At 40.7% G+C, this 10,855-nt stretch overlaps 1 protein-coding gene across 3 annotated transcripts; it reads right to left on the bottom strand.

Annotated features, from left to right (window-relative positions):
• Window positions 1-2,155: 2,155 nt before the first annotated feature.
• Window positions 2,156-6,071, bottom strand: LOC123179857 (serine/arginine-rich splicing factor SR45). Of its 3 annotated transcripts, XM_044591753.1 has the most exons (11): window positions 5,784-6,071; window positions 5,485-5,705; window positions 5,058-5,104; window positions 4,884-4,964; window positions 4,623-4,791; window positions 4,282-4,501; window positions 4,138-4,203; window positions 3,092-3,208; window positions 2,843-2,915; window positions 2,723-2,760; window positions 2,156-2,539 (listed from the first exon to the last, which is right to left on the bottom strand). In XM_044591753.1, the coding sequence occupies exons 1-11, from the start codon at window positions 5,906-5,908 to the stop codon at window positions 2,464-2,466; spliced, it is 1,233 nt and encodes a 410-aa protein (XP_044447688.1). In that variant the 5' UTR covers window positions 5,909-6,071; the 3' UTR covers window positions 2,156-2,463. The 3 variants fall into 3 exon arrangements, with proteins under 3 accessions (XP_044447688.1, XP_044447687.1, XP_044447686.1); XM_044591752.1 differs by having other exon boundaries at window positions 2,698-2,760; window positions 5,485-6,020; XM_044591751.1 differs by having other exon boundaries at window positions 5,485-6,020.
• Window positions 6,072-10,855: the final 4,784 nt, after the last annotated feature.

Here is a 10,855-nt window from a genome sequence, read left to right as displayed (position 1 = left end):
ACGACGAACCGTTATACTTATGGACGTGACTGCGGGTTAATTACCAAAAAATAAAGGGACTTTTATGTAAAAATATTGACGGCGTACGACAAGAGACATTAGCTGCTTTATTATTCTTATTATTAGGGAAAGAAAGATAGTCTTCTAGTAAAAAAATTGAACTAAGGGGGAATCCTCAAGGACCCAAACATCCATTAGATAAACACTAGAGTACATCTTAAATAAGGGCCCTAAAGAACAAAAAAATTATAGACCAATTCGGTCATTTTACAAAAATACCTCGTATCACACAGCAAGAGTGCACCGTCTGTCCTTGTAACATGTTTTTGCCCTGCTTTATATTAATAAAGCCACATAGACAAACGATACAATAGTATTGAGAAAAATCCTCATAAGCTGATCAAACATGCATAAAGAGACGACAGAACTAGTGAAGAATGCTAAAAAACGCAAAACCATACACAACTAAACGCCTCAAGCGTGGCACCGAGGTGTAGGGGGCGGACGACGCCGGCGGCGGCCACCGCCGCGCCTGACCGGCCTTCCATGGACGAGCTGGGGCTGCACGGGAGAGACGAAGGAGCTTTGTGTAAAAAAGATAGAGCGGAGTGGCACTGGCAGGCGTCTTTTTGTAAAAGTGCCACGGCCGGCCTCGCGCATGCGTTCGATGCCGATCGGACGGCCGAAATTGATAGATGATCAAATTTATTATTTACACGATATTATGTGCAAAACCTTTCATTGAAATTTTAAAATATCGAAAATGTGTTGAATAATGTGAACATTACATTTGAATATCATAAATACTAATTCAAAACAAAAAATATAAACTTAGACATTTGAATGTGAAATCTAATTTTTAATATATACTATTGTTGCCATCCGGACAACAAGGCAAGATTTGCGGGGTGTAGATGGTCGCGGCAGTTTCACGATCCTCCAAAGAAATTATTTATCGAATAATGTGAATATCGCATCCGAATTCATAAATACTAATTCAAGGCCAAAAGGCGATATTGTAAAGTTAGGAATTTAAACGTGCAATTTATGTTCAATACAGTGTTGTTGTGATCGAGACAATACGAGATTTGCAGTGCGCAGATGGTGCAATATGGTAGCATCGTGTTCCTCCAAAGAAATTATTCATGACAAAATTATTTTATTGCTTGGTTCGGGACTGATATTTTACATTACCATAGTCTGCTGCGCCAATTATTATTTACAAAATATGATATCTTATTATTCATCCATTAAACTTTTAAACAATTAAATATTTGATAGAATGGATTAATATGGAAAATTCTTGTACAAGAATTAGCATGCCAGAACTTATAAGTGTTAATTAGTAATACAAACAAAAAAATATCGCAACTTAGATATTAAATGTGTAATTTATTTTTTATATAATAATTTTGTCCACATCAGGACAACACCGGAAGTCCTATTCTACTCCCGAGCTCAAATGCTCCTGCATGAACAGTAAAATCAAAAAAATAGTAAAAAATCAAAAAATTCTAAATTTTTTTATAAACTTCGACAAATGTTTTGTATGCATGCAAAATTTCAGTACGAATCGACATTCGTGCAAGGCGTGGCAAAAAAATTATCAGCACTCCAAAATGTTTCCAAAACTAGCATTTTTGGAACATCAATTTTGTTTGTTTTTTTTGCCCGCCTTCCACGAATGTCGTTTCGTGCTGAATTTTTTAATGCATACCAAACATTTGTCAAAGTTTATCACCAAAAAAATTAGAATTTTTGAATTTTTTTACTATTTTTTTCAATTTTACTGTTCATGCATGAGCATTTGAGCTCAGGAGTAGATACTCCATGTCCAGACAACACGATATACTCAGTGGAACAACCATCATCTCGAGGTCTGAATCATCTCCACTGTAAAAAATAGTACTTTACCAACAAATTATGATCTAAATAATCTCCATGCATATGGTCGATTCAATTTACCTTGTTGATTGAAATCGTCACATGTTTCTCTACTTTTTTTCGTTTTATACTGGGACACAGAAAAAAAAATATTGTTTATCTCATGTAGAATGGAACGGCCGATACCTTTTATTTGGCGGGGGGCTGGCCGATACGAATGTCGAAAATAACAGACGTTTAACTTGACAAACATAGAGAACATAAGCACAAATGAATCCACAAACAACGTTCTTTTGGTGGGCACGGCAATTTCATAAAATTAAATTGACCAACATAAATATCGAGGTCTCATGGATCGAAAATTCACAACGAGAAAACCGATTAATGTGCTCTAATCCACTACAGAACGAAAGCCAACTCTTCGAAGATCTCAGACAGAGACTCGCATGCTCGTTCCAACGATATCTGACCCGATCTGAAGCTTGATGACAGCAGCAGAGGCAAACCAGATCATCAGAGATAAAAGGACGACGAGACAAAGAAGATTTTACCTACCAGGGGTTCAACATGTCGGGAGTTCTAACGGCGGATAGGGGAGGACGAACCACTACTATTGCTGAAGCTAGAGGCACTTCTCCGTCTCCCTCTAAAGGACCTGTGCCAAATGAAAGAAAAGAAAAAATAACTCCTTTCTGTTAGATATAAATAACTTGGTTTCGAACAGGAAAAAATAACGTCTAGTTTCCTTTTGTTGTATTTGAGACAGATTCTTAAGCAGGTTGCTAAAATAAAAGAAAAATTGGCACCACTTACGACTTGGAAAGGCAAAGGTGACTACCTTTGAGGGCTGCGACTTCTCAGTACCCTTCCGGCTCCCTGTACAAGAGAAATAATCACCCCTCTTTCCCTTTTTTCCTCTAAAGAAAAAAAAACAAGACAGCAATAGTTACGAGTTTACCCTTCTTGGCGGCGTTGGTGATTCAGAAAATGACGAGGATGACCGCCCACGCCTCACAGGAGCGGCTCGACCCCTGGTTCCATAGAGTGGTTTGTTAACACAAGGGCATATTTCTTTACACTGCTCAGGAGATAGCGCTGAAGTGACAGGCTGACTGTAAGTTTCCTTTTGTCTCGTAAGAGATGCACAAACCACTGATCCAAAATGATACAAAAATAAGATATGAACCTAGGTCAACAACACCATTACCTGACAGGAGAAATTGATCTGGAAAGGGAGCGAATTGGTCGACGAATGGGAGATCTACTACGACGATAAGGAGGTGGCAGCCTTCTGGGAGGACTTCTCATCCGCATTGGAGGTGTCCTGCAGAATGAAAGAATGGTTAACAGAGATAAAATGCAAGCAATACTTTGCATAAATAGCTTTTTCTTATATAACTACTCAAAAAGATAACCACTCAGATTTACTACATAGGACCCAGTTTATCGTCCCAATGGTTCACGCAAGTTAAGACAGAGTAACTATCCAAGAATAATTAGCAGGCTCCGTCTTCTAATTTGGAACTAGAGCTGCATGGTATTAGCTACTTCTTATATAATGAGATAAGCTACAGACTAAGATTCATGAAAATAAGGCTCAAATAACAGCTAGTTGTTCAGATGAATACAGAATATGTTAAAAGCTTATACTATGCCTCTTAAGGGCATTTTGGCTGGTATGTTGATACTGAGTGTTCAGAAATAATTGTAGTGCACTATGTTTTGGGCACTAAGCATATCCATTACTGGTTTTTCCTTTTTATGGCTAAATAATCACAGATGAAATGAGTTTGGGGAAAACTGTCGAGATATTGGCTTTGCATTTTTGCCATCGTAGCGCATTTTCCCTAGACTGTCAACTGTTCTGTCTCTTGAAAGTTTAAACAGATTAGAAATAGATCGGATAAGTAAGCAGACCAGGGATAGGATGGAGCACATTTATGAGGTTACAAGTGAAAGTTCTACACACAAGGGATTATGGATCCAATGTGACATTTGTGATGTTTGGCAACACGCTGAATGTATTGGTTAACTTTGATGCTGCCCAAGCAAGACATAACCTTGATGATGATGATGTGTTGTCAAACAGTGAAAAAGGCACCCATGAAGTCAAAATGTAGAAGGCAGAAGAGAGCCAAATATTGTATTTTTGTAGGGACAGAAGAAAACGACATGTGTGTGGTGTGCAGCTTAAACTACTATCTTTCATGGCCGTCACCGATATTAGCACAGTGGCACTCTGAAATGACTTACATCCTTCTAGGAGCGAACGGAGAACGTCTTCGGACTGGACTAACATAACCTCTTCTGGGTGAAAAGCTGCAATCAAAAGAAACATTTCAGCACTTCCCAATCACCATGGCAATGACAAAGAGAATGCATCTAGGCATTACTCACCGCCTTGGTGATCTGAACCTTCGAGGGGGTGGAGAGGGAGACCGTCTTCGAACTGGATATCCTGGTCTCAGGCTAGGAGGTGTTCTGCCACGCCTGAATGGAGGAGGATCTTTCCAGGGGTGAATTGGTGGTGAATCAGGGCGCCGCCTAGGTGAGTCAACCCTTCCGCCTGGAGCAGGTCGCCTTTGTGGAGACTGAGCTGGTTTCCTTTGAGTAGATGCTGCTCACAGGTAAGTATTTAAGGTTCAAACAGCAACTATATTATGCTCAATGTAAACATGAAGCCTGGTTTAGGGGACGAACAAAAAGCAGCTTGTGGTATTGGAGGACAGGGAGCTTACATTCCCTGGGTCGCTGCTGAGTGGCCTTCTCAGCATTAGGAACAAGTGTATCAGTCTCAGGCACATCTCTTTTGGGGGGATGGGGAAGAGCCTTCGGCAAAGAAACAGCAGCTTTTTGGCCCGGTGCAGGTGCGAATTTCACTTTAACAACATTCCCATCAATTTGAGCCTGTGCAAATTAACAAGTTTGAATATTCAAACCATCTCTTTTCCTGAACTATAGATGAAATATGGTTGAGCAGGGCAGAGTTTGATTCATACACCATCCATGTAAAGAAGCGCCTTCTCGGCATCAGCTCTCATCTTGAACTCAACGTATCCGTACCCACGAGGCAGATTGACCTGAATCAAAGCCAACAGATACAGTGATGACATAATTAACAACGATTAAAGCATTTCCCCCTAAAGTCATGACTTCTGAGCTCATCTGCTTACCGCCTTATCCATGGACAGCTCCACATTGACGACTTCGCCATAGTTCTCTGCAGCACAGCATAGTGGTGGCAATCAGCTAAAGGCGGTGGCAACGGCTCAACAGCAGCGATGCATTCAGAGAACGTGCAGTATCCATAAGCACTAAGAACTGAAGTTGACCATAGTTCTCCGCAGCACAATGGTAATAATCGGCACAATGCAGCGATATATATTCAGAGAACGAAACACACTAAGAACTGAACTTCAAGCAGTAAATCGAATCACACAGAGTCACACAATGGTGGGTAGTCAGCTAAAGGGGACGGCAAATAGCACGCTGTCAGCAGCACCAATGTATTCAGAGTACTAAGGACTGAACTTCAAGCAGTAATCGAATCACGCGCGCAGACGGAGAGAGGGGGGAGAGGAAAGGAGTGGCTCTGCTGACCGAAGATCTCCCTGAGATGGCCCTCGGTGACATTGCGGGAGAGGCGGCTGACGAGGAGGACGAGCGACGACTCGTCGGGGACCGGAGCAGGGGAGGGCTTCCTCGGTGCCGGAGGGGGAGGCGAGGGTTTCTTGGGCGGCGGCGAAGGAGAGGTCGACCGGCCTCCCTTGGCCCCCTCTCGCGGCGGCGGCGGCGAGCGGCCCCTCCGCGCGGCGGACGAGCTGCGAGGAAACAGAGCAAGCAATGAGAGACCGACGGGGGGGGCGGGTGGGGGAGTTCCGGCGGCGCGGCTGGCTGACCTGCGGCGGCCGCGGTCGGGAGGGGAGCGGCTGCGGGACGGGGAGGAGACCGAGGAGAAGGAGGAGAGGGAGCGGGAGGACGGGGAGGAGGAGAGCGAGGGGGAGCGGGAGCGGCGGCCCGCCATCGCCTCGCGTCGCCCGCCGCCGGAGATGTCGCCGGTGTCGTCGCTCAGTCTATCTGTGTCTCTTTTTTTTCTTTGAAACAGTTGGAAGGAAGGTCATGGCTTTGATGATGGCCTACCTGATTTTATTTATTTATTTGTGAGCTCCTTCTCCTGCTTGGTTCATTGGTTGCCATGTCAATTTTCATCAGGAGAGAAAAATGTCAATGTTTGTACTTGTGTGTAAGTAAGAAAATTTTGTTTATGGATCTGGTGTGGGTGCCTGCTGAGGATTAGCCAACCTATTTTTTTAGAAGCTACGGATTGGCATAGCACTCTGAGAGGTTGTAGTCACTTGTTTTTTCTTTTCATCAACCCCTTTCATCTTTTGAACCAGGCTCACTTTAGCTAGAGTGCATCCAACTTTTGGAAGGAAAAACGATATCTTATATGCCTATGTTTATTTTCAAATAGGAGGTCTCGAAAACTTTGTATAAGTCTAAAAAAAACATTCTTTAGAGCATCTACAGTCGGACCCCCTATTCCCCGAAAACCTTCGTCCGGTCAAAAAAAGATGACCCAACCGGACCCCCTCACTTTATCTGAGGATCTTTGTGAACATATTGTAGGGCACGAGTGATTCCATCTATAATATTGAATCCCTTGCTCCAGTCCAGCTCCTTGACTTTCACCGCATCCACCACTCGAACGATAAAGATTGACTTTGTTTGGAGATGGAAGCTCCGTTGCTCGAATTGTTGCAGTTCAGCTTTGAGAATTTGGCAACACCGTATCCTCGTGAGATATTTGCTTCATGAATAACGATAAAAAAATAGACGGCATGGATGGGGGCATATGCCCCTCCCCTCCTCAGTGCACTTCACCACGTTGTATTTATTCAATAGTTATTTATATTTGAGTGGATTTATAATCATTATTTGCATCATGCAATCACATATAGATGGTGTATTGAGAGTCACCTGGCCGCAAGTTCTATGATGGTCACTTCATTTGACGATGCATTTCTTGCATTACCTACTAGATTTTGGTTCAGAGTTGGTATTGTTCTCCTGGGTGCAAAAGGATGGTCTGGTCATAGATGGAGATGCACATCGTTACTTGTGAGCATGAAGATTACTGTTGACATCAAAGGCCTATTGGCCGGCTTTTTCTGAACGCATAATAGCCCGATGTGGATGCACTTCAACAACTTGTTAATACTACAACAGTTCCTCAATGATGGATCTATCAACTCCATGGCTTTATCCCTCGTCCACTACTCCAAATTCCGCAACAAATCGTTCAGATTTGGTGTGAAAAACTAGCGGCACTATCTCTAACATAACAGTGATTAGACATTAAACTTTGTGAGCAATATATGAGCTTACGAAGCTTAGAAAATCAACATCTTGATCAGAGCCGTAGAATCCGGAGTTTCATCTTCCAGTAATGGTCTCTAAAATCAAAACTCCCAGGCTAAATACATCGAACCTGGTCGAATATTGACAACGCAGCACGTACTCTGGCGACATATACCCACTGAAACAAGAGTGTGATGTTTTATTGTGAAAGTTCAGGACATACGTGGTTTAACATATACCAATGAATAACCTTCTAGGGGCTTACTACACTTGCTATGTTCCATCAATGCGATGAGTAACAAATATGTGATTGACCCCCTCCAAATATCTTTGCTAAGCCGAAGTCAGAAATATCTGTTGGAGATATTCTGTTCATGAATAACGATAAAAAATAGATGGCATGGATGGGGGCATATGCCCCCCCCCCTCCTCGGTGCATATCGCCACGTTGTGTTTGTTCAGTAGTTATTTATATTCGAGTAGATTATAAGCATTATTTGCATTATGTAATCACATATAGATAGTGTATTGAGACTCATATGGCCGCAAGTTCTATGATGGTCACTTCATTGGCGGACATGAGGCACCCGCCAAGCGCAGTCAACACGATGAACCACCCACGACTCAGCGAGAGTGAGCTCGGAGACAGGGTGACGGAGGATTGGGATGGTCGTGTCCTTCCCAGCCGCGCCTTCGCCCCAGCAATCACGTTGTAGTCGCAGTGGGGAAGCATGCGCCCATGGTAGCTGAAAATTGCAGCGCCATGAGCACACCCAGAAGCAACAATGTTGTCTTCCGATGCATTTCTTTCGCTTGATGGTGGACTGCTGTAGTGCGCGTGGAGGAAGGAGGTGGCACACGATTCTCAATTTATAGGGCGGATGTCAGCTGCTTAGCCGAGTGGCATCATTGGCTATCCCTAAAAAAGCCAATTGGCTAGTACCCCAACGGAACCGGATCTTCAATCCATATGATTAAGGCTAAAATGACGTGAATTGATTTGCAATTTACATATTTAGTGTGTACGTCTATAGTAGTTACATACAAACAAATTGATGGTAAAAAAAATTATTTTTTGATTATTTATATCTACAGTAAATACCAACACTAAGATATTATCTCTTGCAGAAATACGAAGACATGGGAGGGGGGCCGGTGGCCGATGATTAGGTTTGACTACAATATGATGGTGTAGTGCCCACTAACTAAACAAAATAAAAACTATATTACCATTGTTCTACCACAAAGTCTACAACATAGTGCTTGGTGAACCAGTCCAGCATAATTAGTATTCAACCCTAATATAGTACTAGTGGATCACGCGAGCTTCGCCGCACCGGGGAGAGGTCACATTTGTTGTTCGCTGAGGTTGCGTTACTGTTTGCTGGCAATCTCTCGTTGTTTCTTGATCTGGGTGCGTGGTGGGGCTGGAGTACCAGATTTTGCAGATAAATGACCTATTTTAAGAGATTGGCAAAGGGCCTTTGTATTTTGTTGGTTTTTTACTCTTTGTGTCACATTCGCCTGGGTATCTGCAATCTCTCGTTGTTTCTTGATCTGGGTGCGTGGTGGGGCTGGAGTACCAGATTTTGCAGATAAATGACCTATTTTAAGAGATTGGCAAAGGGCCTTTGTATTTTGTTGGTTTTTTACTCTTTGTGTCACATTCGCCTGGCTGGCTAAAAGATTATAGCAGGATAAAGATTAGAATCAACATATTCGATATTCTACAATCTATGACTTGCATGTTCTTTGTGGGCGAGATGTTTTCGATGCATAAATGGTCGGCGGGGCCATAATATTTTTTCAGTGGGAACTGAAACCACTAATGTTAATATTTTTTTTGAAAGGAAATGTTATGTATTTTTCTAGCCAGTTGTGCATTGTCCAATCTCATGAAATGATTTTATTTTAGCCAAGTAATGGTATGGTTAACAAGCATATCCAAATTATTGATATTTCATTTGTCTAACATATCCCATTTTTCTTGCTATAATTCCCGCAACAACGTGCAGGGTATCATCTAGTTATTAATAAAAGCAAGATGCAATTATTCTATTTTTTCATCTGTTCACCACTGAAAATAACTTTTTTATCCGAGGTGGCACTAATTTTTTGTGCGCACGTCTATTGGAAACAGAAAAATGTTTTATTCAGAATTGCATACATGGGCCACTTGCACTGTGGCCCAGCGAAGTCAGCCCATTTACTTTTCTACTCACTCAGCTGGAAGACCTATTTGCCGCACAGGGCGGCCCATAATCTCAGCTTTGCGCAGGGCGCCCCAGGTTGGGCTGGCCCGTTTTCCTTTTGTTCTGTCTTCTGTTTCTATTTTTCTTTTTCTGTTCCTTTTTCGTTTTTTTCCTGTACTTTTCCATTCCAATTTTATTTTATTTTTACTATTTTTCATAAATTCAAATTTTCTAAAAATATTCAGAATTTCGAATATATCCAAATTTTCAAAAAATGCTTAGAACTCCAAAATTTGGTTCCCATTCAAAAAAATGTTCGGAACTTTAACGATTATTTATTGTTTAGACATTTGTTCAAATTTCAAACATATCCAAATTTTCAAAAAATGTTTAGAACTTCAAATTTTGTTCCCGTTCAAAAAATATTTGGAACTTTAACTTTTTGCTCTTGTTCCGATATTTGTTCAAAATTTCGAAAAATATATTTTTAAAATGCTTGTCATTTCCCAAAAAGTTCGATATTTTCAAAAAAATGTTCCAAATTAGGTAAATAATATGATTCAGTGAAATGTTCAGAAATTCATGGAAAAAGTATTTTAAATAATCCCAAATTACTTCTTTGTACACAACTGTACCAATTTATATACGTGTGCAAAACTACATCTAGTAATAAGCTGGATGAAGGATGGATGATTGGTATGTGAGCTAGCTGGAAAAGGACCCTGAATTTCTCAAGATGTAAAAAAAAAGTTGTGCTTTCCAAAATTGTTCGAGTTTGAAAAAAAGGTTGGGTGCTAAAAAATGTTCAAAATTTGAAAATATTCATGTTTTAGTGAAATATTCACAAATTAAAAAGAATGTTCGTGTTTACAAAATAAATATTTTCTAAAATTGCTCTGAATGTTCAAAACATGTTATTGTTTTTAAAAAATTGTTCACAAATTAAAAAAATGTTCGTGTTTATATAATAGGTTCATATTTTCAAAAAATATTTGTGAATTTTTAAAAATGTTCTCGTTTCAGATTTTGTTTGTGCTTTTCCAAATATGTACGTTATTTTCAAATAACTATTCTCATTTTGTAAAGCTGATCAGAATTCAAAATTTGTTCATGTTCCCAAGAATATTCGTCCATTCGTAATAATAATAATTTTAAAGTTTCAAAAAAATCAAAAAATGTTTTGGATCTGACGTTGCAATATGTTCTTAAATATTTACACTGACTATTGGTTAGCAGGATGTGTTTGTTCGAGTGGCTGGCAGCAATTGATCGGGTCTTTTAGATCGTGAGTTGGATCCTTGAATGCATTTTTTATTTATTTTTACTTGTGCCTTAGACACACATGTCATTTTGGTGTCTGGGTCTTTCACAGTCTACGCAACTTAGCCGGCCTAACTACCTAGGAAATATGTCAGAAA

The sequence above is a fragment of the Triticum aestivum genome, chromosome 1D, assembly GCF_018294505.1.
Source record: "Triticum aestivum cultivar Chinese Spring chromosome 1D, IWGSC CS RefSeq v2.1, whole genome shotgun sequence".
NCBI classification, from domain to species: Eukaryota; Viridiplantae; Streptophyta; class Magnoliopsida; order Poales; family Poaceae; genus Triticum; species Triticum aestivum.
Note: the sequence above shows the minus strand (reverse complement) of the source record. Positions and strands in the feature narration are given on the sequence as shown.